The 22056-nt window shown below is 34.1% G+C and overlaps 1 protein-coding gene across 1 annotated transcript in view; it reads right to left on the bottom strand.

Annotated features, from left to right (window-relative positions):
- The window catches only part of ogre (optic ganglion reduced), a 42196-nt gene that overhangs the window by 18066 nt on the left and 2074 nt on the right, over positions 1-22056 (bottom strand). Inside the window, exons 2-3 of the mRNA XM_074169443.1 lie at positions 11831-11938; positions 4034-4189 (exon numbers count right to left, since the gene is read on the bottom strand). Of these exons, the coding sequence (XP_074025544.1) occupies positions 4034-4189; positions 11831-11938 (264 nt within the window). The remainder of the gene's footprint in view (positions 1-4033; positions 4190-11830; positions 11939-22056) is intronic.

Below are 22056 nucleotides of genomic sequence, written 5' to 3' on the forward strand. Positions count from 1 at the left end.
TTCATTATTACTCGCTTTAACGTCACTTTAATTTTCGTTTGTGCGGTAAAACGGGATGTGGACAAAACATCCGTTTTATGGCAAATGACAATGACTTTCTACGGACTTCCTGGAACTTTAAATAGGTAATTATTTATATGTATACTCAACCTAAATTCCTCTGGTGATAATAATTTTTTGTTTGTAGATTTCAATTTAAGAGCCACCAGTAGATAGCTTTTTCAGCCTATTGAGCAGTACCGGGCAGGCGGTCCTCGATTGAAGACAAAATGAGAGTGAAAAGTCATCGTCCTGTCATTCAGGCTTGGAGTCCAGCTCCCTTACCCTTTCGGCTGATTTTTGGTCTCGAGAAGGACCAATGGGTTCATGACTAATGGTATGGTATGGCTGTGGTGGGATGGATGAGAAAGCTATTCATCCGTTAACGGGGGACATGAGCGCCTCATTCGACAGAGTGTCGGGGCCTTCTATATCGGGAGGGGTCGTCTACAGCATAATCTGTGGCTTCTCTAACTAACGGGGACAAAATGAGAAAAAAACAAAGAAATTACTTGATAAAAATAGCTGCATGAACGCAAGCGAAACATAAGTGAAACCACCTATTGGTGTGACACCCAAGTCAACCTGCCAAGTTTTTTTATGTCAGTTTTGGTGGTTTGACCAATCAACCGACAACTGCGGTAGCAGAAATTTGGGAATCTAACCTGAAATGCCATCGAAAACAAATCCACATGTTTCTAGAAACAAGCGTTACGAAAAAAAAAAACGATCGTTTTTTTCGTGTAACGTTTTTTCGTATAACGTTTTCGCGTAATGTTTTTTTGCGTGACACTTTTCGTGCATCGCTTTCGTGGCGCAGTTGGTCAAGTATCTGACGGTTACGCACGAAAACGCACGAAAAACGATCGAAAACGCAGAAAAACGGTCGAAAACGCACGGAAAACGATCGAAAACGCACGAAAAACGGTCGAAAACGCACTGTTCTTCATTGCTTCTATTACTTGAATTTCCAGTGTAATGAAAATCTCTTTATTCATCTACTATTGTAATTTCATTTCTGCGTTTTTTGTTGAATATATTTGTTATTTTCGGCTATTCATTTAAATTTTCACTTTCATTTGTTCATTGAGAGATTTCAAATCTTATTAGACAGTGAAAGTCCGAACTAATGAAATTCAACTATCATTCTTCAATTATCCAGTTAATTCAATTCCTATCAGTAATGATAATGAGTTGTTTCCATTGAAGTATGACTCGTAATTAGATACACTATTTTTATGTCAATGACATCGTTCTGTTTTTCCGAATGTAGTTTTATTGCTGTAAGAAAAAATCTGATGAATCTAGTTCGAGGTTATCGATGGTAATATTCCTAAAGAATCAAAACGAGATGATTTTATTACATTTTTTAGGATCACAACAAGTATGAGGATGTACTTGGGAAAAGTAAGCCAAACAAGCAATTTTAGTCGTTTTTGTGGTTATGAATACATTTCAGCAGGAATTTTATGAATCCCTACTACCGACTTGTCCACTAGCATGTTCTCTCAACTTCCTTATTTTTCTAGTATAGCTAGAAATACTCGTTCAAAGAATTTTCGAAAACTGGTCGGCAGCCGGTCGGTTCCACATGGGTGCTTTGTTCACTCACTCAATTGACTGCCATGTTGGTCGGTAGTTCAAGCCCTAGTCCGAACGATCGATTTTCCTTTGTTATCATCCAAACCGTGTTAGGAATCTCACGTTGAAAGTTAAGACTTCGTGAGTCCTTAACTCACACAAGTTCAGACTTCTGAGGAGTGTCTATTGTAGGGGTGTGACAGCTGGTTAACGGAAAACATATATCTAATAGGTTCAACGCTTAGGTAAGCAGTATATAAAATTGGCATTTCGAATTGTTGAAAGTAGCCCGGTGATATTTCATGAATGTGTTGCGTTTGAAAATGATTTATATGAAAACTAGTTGTTGCTCGCGGCTTCGCCCGCGTGGAATTTGGTTTGTCACATTCAGTTTTCTGACAGACCATTTTAAACAAATTGTTACAATATTTTTTTAATAACCCAAAACTAACAGGTTTCCAACTTCAATGCAACATTTGAACCCCTGTTTTACCCCTTGGAGATGGAAATTCCTGATTTCCTTTCTTGATGCTTATTTTCGCTATACAAAGAACCTACCTGCATATTTAAAGAGTCTAGGTTCAATAGCTTCGGCTGTACTTTAATATAAGTGCGGGCAACAGCTATCAATTTATATTTTTACTTTAAAAAATATGCCAACTTTCACATTCATATTAGTATATAGAATTATGATGAATAACTTTATTATTTTATCTCTAGGCACTTTCAGGTGGTTCAAAAATGTATGATAAAGAAAATAAAATATTTTAATGGGTTCCAAACTGAAACTGAATTTGATTGAAAGTAATTCATGCAACTTTTAATAATAATAATAATAATATTGTTTATTATGCATAACAAATCCAATTATACATAAAAGGAAAAGGGTTAGCCAAAGGCTATCTTCACCCCTCCCAAAAATTATTAAGCGAGTTTAAGAAAATAATTATAAAAATACTTATTTACTATCATAACAATGATAGAGAAGAAAAAAAATAGATCAAATAGTTGCTAATAACTCTTAACATTCTCAACATTATTTTGGTCAATTTAACCATTTCATTGCACTACCATACATTGAATTAAAATTTTTTTAAATTAGCACTAAGCGGTAAGCATCTGTGATTTTACTTCTTTCTTAAATTGATGAATATTATGATTTGAAAGGGGTAAAATTTCATTCAGATAAGAAGGGGCTATATAAGAATAATATCTTTGAAATTTCGACGTACGGTGCCTAGGTATGTTGAATGAGTTAATTCTCAAATTGACCATATGTATGTCAGAATGCCTGCTTGATAAACTATATAGATAACTAAGTGTTATCTATATAGTTTATTGGACTCTGTACCTCACATTCAGCTCCTTCATTTTTAACAAAAATTGTGTGATATGTTCACCAAAGGTAATCAGCATACGAATCGCATGCAAGCATTTTATATAGGTTGTAATTTCTGCTTGTTATATTGCGGAAAAAAATTGTAATACACCGAACAACAATACTCGATATGGGGGTAAATAAGAGTTTTAACTAACCTGAGTTTCATTTCTTTTGATAACTCATACTTGAATTTATATAGCGATTTGAGTTTGAAGAATGATACTTTGGAAATGTTTGTCACATGTTCATGGAAAGACAACTATCTATGGTTACGTCAAAATTTTTAGGACTGTCTACCCAGTCAATGTCTGTGTTATCAAGAGTGAGCCTGAAGGTACCCTGAGTTTCTACTATTTGTCTTTGAGACCCTATGCATAAGGCCAGAGTTTTATTTGGATTGATTTTCAGTCCATGATTCTCCGAGTATAGGAATGTTTTATGCAAATCTGTGTTTATATTGGCCACGCAATTTTCTGTATCGGTGTTATGAGAAGAAAAATATAACTGTGAAGCATCTGCGTATAGATGTACTCGACAATGTAATAATAAAGTGGGGTAATCAAAAATAAACACTGAAAACATCAAGGGTCCCAAAATACTTCCCTGCGGTACACTTGAGATTGTTTCTTTTAGGGATGACCATGAGTTATCATCCAGTTTGACCCTCTGTGATTGGCCTGTGAGATAGCTGGTCATCCATTTCCTATGAACTTGAGCTTTCTGATGAGTAAATCGAAATTAACTAAATCGAAAGCTTTACTTTGATCAAACAGTACTAAAATAGTGACTTTTGATTGATCTAATAGTTTTTGTTTGAACAATAATAATAAATTTCAGAATTCTGTACATTGAAGTATGAAACGTTTGACTTTAATTTGTCAATCTTAACAAATGTAAGTGTATTATGAACTTGATTAGATTCGTAACTTCTTGTCTTAGCATGTTTTGTCCTCAAGATGAGAAACTCGCTCTTTGATCGTTTTTCTGTTTAAAAAATACGTCTTCCTCATACTAGAATGATAATTAACCTACCTTCATGTGTCCCTGGATATATCCAAGAATAACTTCCTTTTTCGCATTTTTCTCTTTCTCGTGGCAAACACCAATATTGAGCCCCATAACTAGAGTCTGCATCAGTTTCCCTTCGAAGGCTTCCCACAGGACTTTTGGAGTATAACATGCTATAGCCTGAAATGATAAACATTGATAAATGGTTGTTCACAAAATACGCCAAGAAATTTATGAATCATAGAAATTTAATTGATAAAACTTATCAATCTTGACAGATATTGAAATAGCAATAGGATATAAAGAAATGTCTGAATAAAAGTCAGCTAATACTCATTGAATTTCATATTGAACGTATTCCAAAAACACTTTATTGTGAGATTTTCACTAAATTGTTTTACAAAAACGCAACACGTGTTTCGCCATACAATGACTTCATCTGGCGTGTCTTTCAACTAATTCTACACATTCAATACTAAATATATATATAGTTTATGGAGTACCTGAAATCAAAGTACCTGTAAACGAAGTACCTGAATTTTAAGTAGCTGATATTTTACCTGAGTTTCTAACGAATTAAATTACCTGCACTTATGATCCATTTTCACATTTGAAAAAATATATTCAGTAACGGAGAGTTATTGAGTTCTAATTGATCATTCAGTAAATTACCCGAATTCCTGAATCTATTGATTTCTAAACATTCTAGATGATTAAGTTTCAAACTCTTCTCTTCTAAATGTAACACCTCGTACTCATGATTGAACTCGTGTCCTTCTGCTAAAAGATGGTTTGCAAATGTGGAATTGGTCTTTCTATTTACAAAACTACTCCTATGTTCTTTAATTCGTTGGAAAAATGTTCTTCCTGTTTGCCCAATATACAGTTTTGGACAGGAGCCACAAGTCAGCTTATATACTCCTGATCTATCCGACACCAAAGTTTTGTCCTTATTGTTTTTAATAAATTTACTTAGGTTATTATTCGTTCTATAAGCTACGTTTACGCCTTCTTTCTTCAAAAAACGGGCAATATTCCTGTTTGATTCCCCTACAAATGTCAATGTCTTATAACTCACGTTATCGCATCTTGAATATGGGTAGACCAGATCCATGGCTTGCTTTTGTCGTTTTTTGGAAAGAATGGAGCTTACAATATCTACCTTATAACCGTTATTAATCGCGATTTGTTTGATCAAATTCATATTCATATTGATGTCGAGATGTTGCAATCGAATTAATTTATACAGATTTATTTTGTCTGGTATCTGAAGACAAAATACATGAATCACATCACGTTTTTAAGAACTGTTTCTGATCAGTATCTGCGATAATTTTCAGAGAATTCAATAGGCAGTAACGTAACGATGAATTCTTCAATTCTTCAGAAATGTAAACTGGAAATCGCAATACCGCAGGTGGTTAGATATTCCTGGAATCGTCTTGATTCTATCATATGATTATTTAGCTCAGTTGGGAGTGATACACAGGAAAGTCCACTCACCATAACTTTCTATTATACAGGGTTATTCTATTATGACTATTATGGTGCCCATTTTACAGTAGTATTGATAGTAAAACTCGACTGTACTTCTATTGGTTCAGGAGATTTAGGAAAATTTTGGAACTGTTTCTTCTGTATTAGAGATAATGACATTTTCTTATACTTTGTACCGGTAATTTTCGAAATACTAATGTTCATTCAGTTCTTTGTTCTGTTTGTATTTTGACACTTATGGAAAATTATCGAAAAATTCTTATATTTTCAATTACACTAGTTTTGTTGTTCGAGCCCTGATGATGGATTTCATCTACAAACATTCTTGATTCCTGTCAGAACAAAAAAAACATTTTAGTGGTTGGATAACCAAACCTCTCACATTTTCAATTACTTTTTTCCATATCGACAAAATGTAAAATATTAAAAAAACTAGAATTATGAAAAATGAGAAATGAATCTTTCTAGGTTTTTTCACCACTTGTATTTGGAACTAACGTTACTGCAGTTTCGTCCTATAAGAACATTTTCAAACAAATACAATAAACTTGTTGTATTCGTTTGACAATGTTCTTATAGGACTTGTATTTGTAACTAACGTTACTACAGTTTCGTCCTGACGACAGCACACTTGTCTCGTCATTCCATTTGGATTCCAGGACATCTGCTGCAGATGCACATCTTCACCGGCAGCAGGTGGTTGCATATCTTAATGAGTATCTAGAGGTGATTTTGAATTGGGGTGAAAGTAACCAGATTCAATTCAATGCCACAAAACCCAGGCATCGGGTTTCTCCAGAAAGATAAAGAAAAATAATGTCAGGACAGAGAATTCCACTTTCTCTTTCTGAAAGTTTGTTGGGGATTAAAATGGACATCAATATGTCTTGGCACAATCTTGTCGCTGGAATTACAAAGGCTGCTTCTCAGAAGCTGTTCCGTACCAGAAAACTGTACAAACCTCAGCAACTTTTGATGCTTTATGAAGTTCAGATCAGACCTTCTTTGGAGTATTGTTGACATGTATGGAGCTCTGCCCCTAAGCATACCCTGAAGCTGTTGGATTCCATCTTGGAAAGAGCAATTGGCCTAGTTGGAGACAAGAACATCACTTGCAACCTTGATATTCTTGAACATCGAAAAAAGGTTGGAGATCTGTCTCTCTTTTATAGATACTTTCACAGGAGGTGTTCAAGTGACTTGGCACATTCAATTCCAACAAGAGCGCCTTGAGAATTTTTATGTAGTGCTTGTGTTTTGCCCTTGAAAAAAAACGAAAACAATAAACTCATTGTATTCGTTTGAAAAGGTTCTTATAGGACGAAACTGCAGTAACATTAGTCACAAATACAAGTGGTATTTTTCATTTTTCTAGCACTGCTACATGCATTGATTCATTAAAACTAGAATTTTCATTTTATTTCACCTCTATTTCAGTTCTCGCGCTGTTTTATGTCCTCTTTCGGGAGTCAAGTACTGAAAAATAGTTGTAGATCATTGAAAACTACGTGAGAAAATTCGACTTGACAATTATGTTTCCTGATTTGAAGCCTTAACGAATCTCCTGAAAGGAAATGTTGAATGTTATGAAAAAAGTTCATCACAGGAACAATTGTATAATACTAGACTTTTGAATGCTTTCGAATGTCTGAAAATATCTGTGGCAAAGATCCCCTTCCTCAAATAAAAAAATTAAAAAATATACTTGTAAAACCCATGCATCATTCTCAAAAATGAAATATTTGTAATTCATTTATCATCATTTACATAATGTACAATAATTTTCAAAAACTGAAAATCTACTAATTGTGAAATATATTATAATATTCGAGTTCCTTGCTTTTACTGCAGACTACCCTAGTATTTAAATGAAAACATGAGAAAATATGAGACAAATTACAATTTTTATGCAATTCAGTTTCACATATGAATAGTAAATGTGTGAAATTATTGCTGTTTAGATCAGAGACGCAACGAATTAACAAATGGGTCTTTGACAAACATGAAACTGATGACATATGTCCACCGAAGTCAGCGTAAATGGCATTTAATTTTAATAATAACCCCCACTTATTCATGATTTCACATTAATCAACTTCATCAATAAAGTTTATTTTTAGACATGTTTCTCTGGGAAATTCAAGATTTCAATAATATTAGGGCAAGAATATCAGCAATGTTCTGGAAAAAATCAATAAATATATTCAGAATCTTATCTTGTTCTTCATGACCTGTCGATATGAAGTTTTTTTTAATGTAAAAAAAAACAATATTTCTTGTTTATATATACAGGGTGTTCCTTAAACACATGCTAATATTTAAGGAGGTAATTCTTAGACCCATTTTAAGAAAAAAACTTCCTATGGACGTATGTCCTAAACGCCTTAACTTTTGAGATACAGGGTGGCAAAGTTTTCAAAAATAATCAGTTTTATAATAATAACTGAGATAATTTTGTAGACATCTTTGGCATATTTGGTACATATGTTCCATGCCTCAAGGCGCATTTTCTGATGTACACAAATTTGTATTTTTTCAAATAGTGGCATCCCTACGGGTTTCGCATTGAATATTTTTGGGGAAAAAGTACTACGCTAATGCTTTCTTTTCAAAATAAAATTATTTTTAAAATCCTCATTTATTTTTGAGAAAATTTGATCTCCTGGTATTTCTTTGTCCGACGCATGATTTCCACTCAAAAAAATAAAAATCGACAGAAAGCAAATTAAGAAATTAGATCAATTCTAAAATGAATGAGAATCTGAAAATTGCTTCATAACGCATTACCAATTCCCTAATAAAATTTGAAAACATAATCTGCAAAAAAATAAATTTTTCACAAAAACGAGTTTTATTTCATTTTGTGACAGTAAGTCTAAACGAATAGCACAAATTTGTTAGTTAGTAATAATACCAAAACTGATTATAAAAATTGTTGGAAGTGGCCACCTGCACTTAGTATGCATGCTTCCGCCCTTCTACGCATGGAATTACGCACCCGTTCAAATATTCCCGGCGTATTTCGTATAGTTTCACACGAGGCAACTATTCGCTCTCTTGAATCTTCTAAAGTATTAACGGGAGTTTTATACACAAGAGTTTTAAGGTGACCCCATAAAAAAATCTAAACTGTTGAGATCGGGAGATCTTGATGGCCATTGCTGACGTCCTCCGCGACCTATCCAACGATTAGAATAAACTGTATTTGAATGGTTTCGGACAATTACACTGAAATGAGCAGAGGCGCCATCGTGCATGTACCATATTCGATTCCTTAACGCAAGTGGCACATCTTCCAATAACCCAAGTAAGTCTTCTTCGAGAAAGTGAAAATAAGAACGACCAAAATTTGTGTCTCAAACTGCGGATTTAGTGCAATACTTTGTATATACCACTGACTGAAGTTCACACGCTGTGGAAAATCTCTGGGGAGTAATGCCTGCACTCTTGAAATATGGTATGGGTATAACAAAAAAACAACCAAAATACCCCAAACAATTTGATGACAAATATCCAGACTTCTAGCGATCTTCCTCGTACTCGTCTCAGGATGTTCCTCAATTTCTTGCAGCACCGCTTCCTCAATTTCAAGAGTTCTTACTACACGAGGTCTACCTTCCGGAGTCCCTTTCTTGAAACTACCAGTTTCCCCAAGTCGACGATGAATATTTGAAAAGGTTCGGCTATCTGGTAAGGCACGATTAGGATATCTTTTCTGTCTAAGAATCACCTCCTTAAATATTAGCATGTGTGTGAGGAACACCCTGTATAAGAATTTCAAACATTACAGTTTCGGATTCAGGGTGAAAGTGTGAGAGAGGGAGAAATTACGCTGCTTTGTGATTATGGATAATCGAAAAACTTCTCATTTTATCAATATTTGTAGAAAAAACAGTTATTTATAAACTTGATTACTGTCTTGTCAAAATTTAATATCGTAACAAAAATGATAAAATTTTTATATTAGAAATTATTATGGTTTCCCGGTATTGAGAAAGTAGACGAATTAATTTATCGAATGACTGAATTCAGTTTTGTTTTCTATAAAATTGAAAAAAGATCCCAAAAAAGGTTCCTTTATCTATTAACTTTGATATTCTTGGTTACGGTACGTGAAATACTTTCGTGTTTCCATAATTTTCTTAAAAACAATCTAAGCGTGAAAGGTGATTTCTTGCTTCGGTACACTATAAGTGAATTGCCATGAAATTGATCTTTCTTTGACCACAATGACCTATTTACTAGTGTATGCTTCAAAATTTGAACTTTTTAAGAAATACATTCATTATTCTCATGCACGTTTTTACATAAGGCTTGAAATTTCAGTGCAAGCCAAACTTCATCAACAATCCTAACTTACCAACTGGAAATTTGGTGGTCATACATTGCACGAATTGTTTTCGAAATTGCAAATACCAATCTACGAGGTAGATTGGTGGATTAAAATCGATAGAATGGCCCCCAATGTCTCCAGATTTTACACCCAAAGATTTTTTCTATGAGGTTACTTCAAATCATAGTTCGGGGTGGATACAAAATGTAAATGGGTGGGAAAATCAAATTGGAAGCCACTTTAGTCTATATTTGCAATATGCAAGAAGAATGTAACCACAGATTTGTCCAACTATGTGCGATTTTGGTATCCCCTAATTGAAATAAAATAATAATTTTTGCTAACCTTGTACAAAACTATTACAGAATATAAAGTATTGACACTCCTACGGATTGACTTATTACATGATTCCTATTTCTTATTTCCATATGACCAACATATAAACTTTGAAATTGCAATAATGTTGAGATTGATATTATATAACAACTTGTGTGCGAATAATGTGTGAACTTCAAGCATATTATTCAAATTACTCAGATAACTTCTCAGAAAACAGGTCAATATAATCATCAATGTTTCTTGTGAAATATATAAAACTCTGGAGTCTACTAATACACATGATAAAACTGAACACTGTCTGTACGTGGAAGGGAAAAACTATTATTAGGGGGGTCTTCATTTTTGTAAGGAGAATTGTTGTCCTGTTAGTTGCATTATTTACTTACCATTTTTTCAATCAAAAGAGGTATATTTTTCAGAAGATATCAGGTTTTGATTTATAATAATCGGTTCACATATAAAAAAATCATCTAAATGTATAAAACCTCGTCAAACGTTTATTGGAAAAAATATTAGGCTGAAACTTTGGTTAACTATAAAAATGTGTTGTTGAAGTTCCAAAGGAAGGAGGAAAACGATTGATTTCAAAAGAAACTATTCACAAAGATGTGTAGATCAAGAATAAAAGTTACTGTCAGAAACAATATTCCTTTGGCTGAGATTAAATCAAACAATGAATGTCATTACGTAGATTTAACACATCGATGACATGAAGTCGAATGAATTGAGTGCATTATTTTGTACAGTTTTCCATATTGGCGCTGAAGAGGCAATAAGACAAGTGTCTTATTCCGAAACATCGATGTCTATCATTGCGGACAGCGTTCATTCTGAAGACTGTGACTTACCCTTTACTTGATGAACTCATAAATGATGAAAATATACTTTTTCAATCTCGTTTCTGAGTATACAATTTACCACTGCATTGAAAATTTTCGAAGTATCATTTTTTATTAATGATGTAGGTACGTAGGTACTCATTTTAACTGAATTTGTCACCATTTAATCACTTCAGTAAACACACAATAACCATGGTCTTATGAATCATCGACGAGTAATGACCTGAGGCGAAATTGATTTGATAATTTGTTGACTGTAACATTCAAAAGTAATTTTACGAAGGTACCTATGTAGGTACATTATGCAATAGCATTTGGGTCTTGGTTTCATAAAATAATTTTTTGATGAGTAAATCACTATACTTTTTCGATGACCACTAAATATCCACTGAAAATAACTTCAGTAATCACAGATACGTCTTCACTCTGAATAAATATTAATGAAAAAGAACAACCTTGTGTTACTTTTTCATTAGTTCGGACTTCCATTATCTAATATGACATAAAATAACTTGAAATTCATAATAGAATCAGTAAAATTGAAATGAATAGCTGAAAATAACAATTATATTAAGCAAAAAACACTGAAATGAAATTACAATAAAATAAAATATAAGCAACAATTGAAAATTAAACAATGCAAATAGAAATAAAAATTAAAAGATTTCAAGCCAAGTTACTTCACGACGTTTCGATTTTAGTATACACAAACTTCTTCGGATGATGAAATGAATCAATGCATTTTCAAAATCCAAATTGATGCGTCATTTTTTTTGCTTGTGTGTAATAATATACATAGGAAGATATGCTTACCTGGAAAAAAAGTACGAAGCAGACCCACTGGTAATACGTATAATACTTTTGGGCTCCCTCCTCACCAAAATCGTTCGTTATACCTAGTTGAGCAACTTCTCGACCGACCTGTACAAGAAAGAGTAAAGATTATCTTGAGGCGTGATATAGTCCTAACCTATAATTATGTTTGGGTTTTTGTTTCACAATTCTTTTCGTTTATACACAGAGCAGAGTAACTATGTTACAAGGCGATGTTTTTGAAGACGCCGAAGTCTGGTTAAGACTATTATGAAAGTTTAATGGGAAATTGGTGTCGCAATCTGATTTATGGAACGATAATAAACAGCATACCAGATGTGATATTCGTTATTATTGAAAGAACGGCTGAGGGATATAGTAGTTGACATCAACGCTAACGATAACAATACTGGGGGGGGGGGGCAAAAATGAAACAAGTCAGTTTTGGAAAATTTAACCTTATTTTTAGCAGAAATCACCTGAACAGGTTGATTTTATTTTGAAGGGGGACTTACTGGTCATATTTCCTGTTACTTTAACCTGCTGAGACGAAAACGTTTTCGTTTCTACAATTTGAAATTTCTTTATTCCTTTTTCTGCTATATTTTTTTCATTTCTAATGTCCCAAACATTGATAATAATTGATAATGATGTAAAGGTAAGTAATCCAACAATTCATTTTTGTTAAAAAAATCATAGAAACATTTGTATTCATCAGTAACTGTGGTAATATTATTAATTCTAATAGTTCATTTTGGTTCTCCACAATAGAACATTTTAAAAAAGGCATTGACAGATACTTTGACATAAATATACAACTGATAATGACAATGAAGCTCAAAAATGAAACTTTACCTTCGAAAGAAATATTACAACTCAAAAAACAACAAATACTCTTTTATAATATATTCGAGGGATTCTTGCCATGAAAAAGTCACTTTTTCTCTCAAAAATAACAGCAACTGAGTATTGAATAATCATCTGGAAGTTAGAGAAGTGAGTGTTAATCTCCAAACCGTTTAAACCAATCCAGTTATGAACAGACTATTGGAAACTTCACATTTACCGAAGAAGAAATTTACATACAAAGTAACAATTTTAAATAACGAACAATTAGTACTCCTGTCTTTGAAAATGCAGATAGTTCAGAATTATCCTGACGTTAAATAAGGATTTGATAAAGACCCGCATGAAAGATGTCTACAGAAACTACGACAGTTTGGTGGTTTCTAGACCCCTGTTGCATTGGATTCGAGATTTGTTCATAGATGAATCTTGCCGAGTTTCATTTCACGAATTGATAATCAACTTTCAATTCCATACCCCCGGCAATAAGTAACGTTACCCAGGGATTTGTTATATACTTCTTTTTTTCAATATATTCATTAGAATACGCCACAAGTGGTATCGAAAGTAGCTCCTACTGTTACAATTTTTCTGACAAAACCAACTGAATATAATTTTCAGATCTGTTTCTACTTTTTTTCCATATGTCCCATGTTTCGTCTGTATACAGGATAACAGTGTCGTCAGCCAAGCTGATAATATTTTCTGTTGACGTGTTTGAGAATAATAAGTCATTTATATAAATTAAGAAGAGGATTGGTCCTAGACTGTACCTTGGGGTACGCAGTTGTTCATTACCCCTTCTTCACTTCGGACATTATTAATTTTCACTATTTGACTTCTATCAGAAAGGTAACTAGTGACTAGCTTGTGCGGTTCCCCTCTTAATCCTATATTGCCCAGAGTTTGTAACAACTGTTCTTGGTTAAGCGTGTCAAAAGCCTTGGCCAAATCCAGGAATATGTACAAATCGGACTGACTATTACCTAAGAACATGGATACTTCTTTGGTTGAGTAGGCAATCATTTGTTGGTATTTTCTCTGGAAAGCCAAATTGCTTATTAAATACTATTTTATGTTCATTTAAAATATCATTTGAGTGGTTTCTCTCATATATATTTGCAAGACAGGTAGTTACTGATATATACCTTTAATTAATGATGATGTTTGTCTCCCTTTCTGTAGATTAAATGGGTTGAATGTTAATTTATTCTTTTAAAATTGTTTCCAGGCCTTTTATCTAGAATTTATATAATACTCATAAGACCAAAAATTGAGTATGTTGTGACAGTTTTGAAACGATTGCGATTGAGCAAACAAAAGTTGTATCTCCAAGTTGTTTCCACAAATCCGTTATCCACTTAACTATAATCGTCGACTTGGAGTAATATCGTTGAGGAGTCGATCCTTCCTTGAATTTGGATTGCTATGTACGGTGTGACGATGAAAGACTGGGATTACATCAATTAAACTAGTGCGTAAAAGATATGAAACAAATCAGATGAGTACCAGACAGAGTACTTGCCTTGATTGAATCTGTCTTGCACTGATGAGGGGTAATACTCCGAAACTGTTACGTATGTAATCATTCGATTGATTTCAACGATGGACCTGGATGAAATGTTTGTCGAATATTGGTCAGAATACTAATGACGAAAAGGATTTTGTTCTCAGTAAGAAAGCTGAATTTTCACTTAACATTTTTATTTTCATTCGGGATGAGTTGACATTGGCGTTATATTATGATCAACTGCACGTACAATACAAGTTCCTATTGTACGCTGAGCACTATAATAAATGTTTTTGAAGGAAGACAAATAATATTTCATGACTTGAGGTTGGCTATGCTTGGTGGTGTTGTTATCATTTTTCACTGAGACTGATTTCATATTGTAATTCTATAATTGGAGTGGATAAATTGAATTAGGAAAAATGTTTTATACCACTTTGTATTTATTACTAACGTTACTGCAGTTTCGTTCGTTTCAAATACAAAGTGGTATAGAAACATAGAAAGTTTAAATTCCCATTTTTCATGATGGTCTACCACGTAGTAATGCTACATCCATCAATAAATAAATTGTGAAAAGGTGTAGGACAAGAAAACCTTTCATCAATGTGCATATTTATTTGGTATTTCAAAAAACTAACCTAACCGAAATTTGAAATTTCGTAAGAGATTACGTTAATGGATAAATGTTTACGTTAAACGATATGCTTCTTATTGAGTAAACATATTTTCACATACATCTTAATACTTCCGCTTTGCATGATGTTTATCTATCAAATATTGGGACATCGATTGAGATATATCATGAAAATTGCAAACTCAGAAAATACATGAATCTGGAATCTTACGTTGGTATTTATGATAACTTCATCACGTAAATATGAACAGGTTATACCACTGACAATAAATGCTAATAAAAGGTGTTAAAAATGGATGATGATAACAGAGGCTGTTTTTTTTCAGCGGAACACTATTTCAAGATATTTGTAGAGTATCAAAATTGTCGTTTCTTTATTCAAAGCTCTGATTTTTCAAAATAAAAAAAACAACTTAAATTACTAACGAAGATGCTGAAGATACTATTGTATAGCAAACACGTGTCGGGGTTTTGTAAACGGTTAGAAATCTCACATTGAAGAGTATTTTAAATATAAGACTGCATATAGACCTGTGCACATCACCAATTGCACAAATCAATTTAATGCAGAGTGCAACAGACTGTTGGTTAACACTGGAAGTCACAGCATTCTGGAAATGACCTCTGACTTTATGCCTCCAACTGTCAACTACGAACTGCCTTCTGAAGTACTGTTCCCGAGTAGAGAGGACTGGATCCTCCGGGAGAAGGAAATATCAGGAGCAGATGGTTGTTGGTTAACAGATGGATCAAAAACACCTTCCGGTTCCGGTGTAGGTGTAGGTGTTTTCAGTCGTAGACCCAGTATAGAGATATCAACCTGCCTAGTAACCTATGCGACTGTATTTGAAGCGGAAATTCAAGCTATTGAATTGGGTGCGGAGAGATTGGAAGAATCCAACCTCATACACAAGTCAATAAAAATATTCTCGGATAGTTAAGCGGCGTTGGCGTCTAAATTGGTAGCGAATTGTCAAAAACGACTCTCCTCAATAGATCGACTTAACAGATTGTCTCTGGTATGGATTCCTGGCCATACTGGCCTGAAAGACAATGAGACTGTTGACTCCCTTGCAGAGGAGGGTGATTCAAGCAGCTTCATCGAACCAGAACCTGTCGCTTTAGTCCGGTCAAATTAGACTAAAAAATAAGAGTGAAGGTACACATTTACAACAAGCTACAAATGCGTGTAATTGTTCAAAACATAGTTAAAAATAAGATTTTGAAATTTCGAATGATTGCGATACCTGGAAAAAAATTTATTTGAAGTCAAAGGTCAAAAATCTCGAAAAAAATTGTTTTTTCGCGATTTTCAGAAAAACCGTAAGTTTTATCATTGAATAACCTCAGATAAAAATTGTAGATCATAAAATTCTCTACAAAAATGTATCAATACTTTTTTTTCTTAGAGCCACTATTTCTGAGATACGACGAGTCAAAATGTTGTAAAAGTTGTAATCGGTAATCTCGGTTCATTTCAATGTTGAAGGATAAGTTTATTGGCGAAAATATATTGGTTAAACAGGCTAATAACGATGCCGACGTACTGATTATTGAAACAGCTATAGAGCAATTTAATTTGACAAATACAACTATTGTTGTTGATGAAGATGTAGACTTACTCGTACCTCTTACTGCTCGAACTCCACCTGAAAAAACTATTTTCTTTCTAAAGCCAGGAAAAGCTCAAAGTCAAACCAAAATAATATATTCGTCAAAAAGTGTATCTACTTCTGCAAAGAGTCAAAATCATGTACTATTTTTACACGCAATAACTGGCTGTGATACGACGTCTGCATTTTACAGGAGGGGTAAAGCAACAGTCTTTAAAATGTTTGGAAAACAAGTTTTAGTTCAATGTGCTGAAGTTTTCAAAAAAAGTAATTCGACTCAACAAGAAATTATTACCAACGGGATTCAGTTTCTTCTTTCTATGTACAAAGCTCTGAAAAAAAAACACCTGCTTAGATAAGTATCGATATGCATGGTAAAAAATATTAAAAATAAGAAACAGGTGCAATTAGCTTGTCTTCCTCCAACCTCAGTTGCTGCTCATCAACATCTTTTCCGGGTATATTAACAAGTTCAAGTGTGGCTTAGTTACCAGCTAGACCCAAAAGACTGGGTCTGGAAGATGGTCGACAATGTATAAGAACCTATTCAGACTTTACTCCCACCTGCGCCGGAAAACCTGTTGAACACAATTTTTTACAACTGTAAAAAGGGATGCAGCGCTGAATGTGGTTGTAAAAAAGTTGGACTGTTGTGTTCTCTGGCATGTATACATTGTCAAGGCCAGTCATGTTCTGATGCTGAATCACCAATAGTGGAGGATTCATTTGATACCAACGAGGAAACATGCGATACATCACTCTTAACGCATTTTACCTACACCCATGATGAACATCAAGAAGAAGAAGAAGATCAAGAAGAAGAAGAAGACCAAGAAGAATAACGACAAGAAGAAGTATTTGAAGGTTATGACTCAGATGAATGAATTTTTATATTTTTTTAATTTCAATCGCTTTTATAATGTCCAACCCTTCCTAATATATTTTATTATGCAAGTTTTCAATTTGACAGAATCACAACAGAGATGTGGAATAGGCCTACTAGGGAAACCACGTTAAAAAAAACGCGCTAAGTACACTACATCATAGGTGGCGTGGAAAAGTGTGCATATAATGACGATTACAACTTTTACAACTTTTTTTACTCTTCGTATCTCAGAAACAGTGGTTCTAAGAAAAAAAAGTATTGATACATTTTTTGTAGAGAATTTTATGATCTACAATTTTTATCTGAGGTTATTTTATGATAAAACTTACCTGTTGTATTGCAGTAGAGATGAACTACGATGTCAACCAGGCCTTCTTACAGGTCACTGTCATTTGAATCACAATATGCAAGGACTCGGACTGATGAAACAGCAGAGTACATACTTTGTGCCTGCCCCGCTGGGGACCTAATCAGGTGTTTAGAGTTCGGCAGAGCCGTACTCTAACCATCTGACCTGAAAGACCACTCACCATACAAACTAACCGACTTCATTAGGAAGCTGGGTTTATTTGGTCGAGTGTCACTGGTATGAGCCACTATAAAACCTTGCGGGTTGCGGTGGAGAATCGAATAGACTTTGGACATAACCTAACCAAACCTAAACGTTGTACTGAATACATTTAAACCAGTTTTGTTATTCAAGTAACGAATATTTCAACTGTTAAGTGTTTTCGATACATTTTTATTGCAACAGTTTTTTCTCCCTTTCACAGGGATCTTTGATGTCATCTCTTGTGTTGCAAAATAGTTTGATCTTCTCTGAGATACCTGAAATTTTATGAATAAGAATATAAACTGGACACCTCCTTTTACATAATTTGAAATTATAATTCTACAGCTGATGCAATAATAATTGTTTTCATTCCCGAGCTCCGGTTTCCAGACGAATTTAAACAATGGGTATTTCCTTCGTTTCCTTTCACAAATTAGCCCGTTCACTTATTCAATTTAGGTAGCGAGATGTACGAATAACGAAACATCTCGGTTGGCTCTATAGAATTAACCAATTACGCGTCCTTTTACGATAGCATAATGACCCCACAATTCTATAAATATGTTTGGATGTAACGAGCTGAACAATCTATTTTTGGTTCAATTTGATGTTTATTCAACTATTATTTTTTATTTTGTCTGCTGTGTACTTTAACAAAAATGTTTACTTAACTATTTTAAATCCATCTGTTCCCTTACTATCGGTAGGTATTTACTGCAGGGGGTAAAATAATTCACTGTTCTAGGAAACCGATAGATGACAATGGCATCTACATTTTGGGTTTACTTCGTTATAAAAGAGCAAAGTTGAAATGCAAAAATTAAACAAACAACTGTTAACTTTGTGGGCCCCATCATAAATCTTCTTGATTATAGAGATGAAGAAATATATCTGTAAATCACTTATCTACAGATAAGAATATTTGAAAATAACTGTGTGTAAATACAGAAACTTGCACGTAAAGTAGGTATTAGATTTTATGGGCTAAATTTTCATTTTCCAATAGAACGGTGAAACTGAAAAGCCATGAAAGTTTAAAATACTTTCTGTAGTATTTTTGTTCATGTAAATTTAATTTTTGTGTAGCTATTTGCAAAAACAATTTTTTCCGATCGGTGAACCCGTTTTTCTATGGCTATTGAAAAAACCGTCAATTATATGTATGACCGTTTCTTGGACTCCCTAGCACATTAACAACCGATGAAAATGTTGAGAAAGTGGTTGGCAGCTAAGTTCATTCTAGAATTGCTGAATTTGAATAACACCAGACACAAGAGAAATTGTTTCTGTTTCAGGAGTTTTAGACTTCTCAAAAGATTGACTACGAAATTGAGTTTTTTAAATTCCACTCAAACAATTATCCTCAGGAAGATGTTGGAAATATTAACGACGATATTTTCGAGGAGTATGGAAGACATTTTTCGAAACGTTTTGTTACCAAAATTTGTTGTGTGTTCAATGTTTGTTCGAGATATCCCTGAGTGAGTGTATGATGCCAAATTTATGAGTAAGCTTTCGATCTTATCATCGTATAATCCAAGAATGAACCTCATTCTAGGTACTGATGCTAGTTCTTTACAGGAGGCGACCTCTCATATATCTCACCTAACCTTAAAGTTTACTTTTCGAAATGTCTCTCAAAGTCATAAATAAATAACAACCAAACTGATCTGATACTTATATCTTCAATAATCTATAGTTAACGTTAGCATTCGATTTTTTAATTTTATCAGGATAGTTTGCAGCGCCATCTCCAGGAAAGTTGTTGCACGAATTCGATGAAACTCGATGAACGTTGATCAAAATTGTCTCCTAATAAATTTGATTTCGTGAGCCGCATTTTTCTGTAAAATTGAGATTGTATAACAGAGAAAACACTATAGTACAATCCCAATTGCGGTTTGATAAAAGAATGGAAATAACTTCTGTGACAAATATTGTTTCATGGAAAACATATTATTCACATATTCTATGATCATTATATTACTTATTATGAATCATTTCAGTATTTTACTCGTCAACTAAGAATCTGGCATATTTTTTGACACTTTTCACTTTGACACAAAAAACTGAACAGTAGTTTAAATTCTCCTGAATTCATAGAAAACCTCGTAGAAAACTTGAGTCTAGTTCGTTGTTTTGGAAATATATCTGGACTCTTTTCATCTGAGGCTCACCAGCACGTATAAAAAAACACCTGTGCCTATGCCTGATATAATGGGGCATCAACTGGAACTACACAAGCGAAATGAAAAATATACGAGTTTTTAAAAGTAGTTTTTGTGACTGAAAAACATATTAGGTTCGTTCCAACCAGCGTCAGAAACAGTTTCTGACAGTCAAGATTCTGCGCAGTAATGTGATTGCGTTCCAACGTGAGTTTCCAACCATTAGTAAACTATCAGTTTTCTGTTCCATCCGAGATTCAAACCTGTTCGAAATCTATCAGAATGGTTTGAGGATTATCTTCTAACCATCAATCTGACGCATGCGTATTCCGTATTACTGTTTCTGTTTTATGTTCATGCAACTTACAAACAACATAACCTGCAAAAATTGTTATAAAATAAATTATGTATTTGCTGGCGCAGGAAAAATTGGGAATTCTTTAAGTGAACCTATAATATGAACATCTTTAATTATACAAATTAATTATTGCTGTGACCTCCCAGTTCCATGTTGATAAGTAAATAGAATAGAGATATAAAATACTGCAACCTTCTTTTACTCTCCAGAAATACACTTGATTGAATTTATTTTTAAAGAATTGAAGTGATTATATTTTTGGGATTGACATTCGTTGTGGAATGTTTGAAATACAAACTGAGTAGAGAAAAGTATCTTCTGTATAATTCAGTGTTCATATAGAAGTATTTGTTTCGAAAGAATTTTTTTTCTTTTGTGTAATTCAATGTTTATATGAAATTAGCTGTTTCAGGAGGACATTCTTTCAGTTTGTGTCTGAAAGTTACTTCTTTGCATGATCTACACATTCAAATTGATTACTTCCTTCCTTTCTTTGGAAGATTCCCTCATCCCCTTTTTTTGTATTAAGATGGAGTAGTAGAAAGCCAAAAACTTTCTTTCCCAAATTATTTTTAAAGGTTATGTTGAAATTCCATGCCAAACTTCAGTTGAACTATCAGCTGTTCCAATCAGAAATTTCAAATTAATCAGAAACCAATATTTACCAGACATGCGCGTTGTCAACGATTTACAAACAGTTGGAAATCTGTTTGTGACTCAAGGTTGGAACGAACCTATGTGACTAGTCACTAGTTCACCACGACATGATAAAATCTGCTACCGTGCAATATAACTCTACTTACAACCACCCAACGTTGCTCCTTCACCCTTAAAGTTATTGGAAATTTTGATAAGAAATTATTTCGTAATAGATCAGGATTGAGTCACTTTACCAACTAAACCTAAACAATAGGTTCTGGAAAATCCTTGCCGGAAAGTAACTACTTTTCCAGCTAATAGCATGATGGACACTAAATAACATCCGACATACATTTTGGGCAAGTTTCCTCGAAGAGGAGATTCTTCTCGTTCATGCAGCCAGCCAGATCCCGCTGAAATTGATTGAGTGATCATCTAACAACCTACTCGAACGAGCAACAGATCCAACAGTGTATCCAGAATTCAGATTCCACTGACGTCATCGAAGTTTGACCGCAAACTGTCGGATAATAATTAGGTAGGTGTTTTTATTGACAGACATTCGCCAGATCCTTCTGTGGAGACTCTCAACCAACTGTTGCATATCCTTTACACTTGGCTGTACCGTACTGACGGAGGTTAATTAGCCACAAACACGTGTCTGTGGTTTGCTCACCTTTCTCTATGAGTGCTAGTCCACGATTGTTCATCCATTCGTCTTTGACATCATCATGGCGTTTCGGCAAGATCGCACTTGCTATATGCTCTGCTTGGTAGCTGAACTATTTTCCTCAGTTTCAAGTTCAACTACCAAGCAGAGCACATATATATATATGGCAAGTGCGATCTTGCCAAAACATGGTTTCAGAAACGACTGAGTCTCCTCGCAGTTTACTCACATAACTCTGATGATGTCTGCCGCAGTAGCGGACGAAACATTTGATACTTCAGGTTCCATTCGACCTAGGCCTACCAGCCCGCATGTTTTTCTCTTTAATCATGACCATGGCGCTGAA

Source organism: Leptinotarsa decemlineata, unplaced genomic scaffold (genome assembly GCF_025532065.1).
Source record: "Leptinotarsa decemlineata unplaced genomic scaffold, Ldec_3_MD MMD2_P_RNA_scaffold_5, whole genome shotgun sequence".
Classification (NCBI taxonomy): Eukaryota; Metazoa; Arthropoda; class Insecta; order Coleoptera; family Chrysomelidae; genus Leptinotarsa; species Leptinotarsa decemlineata.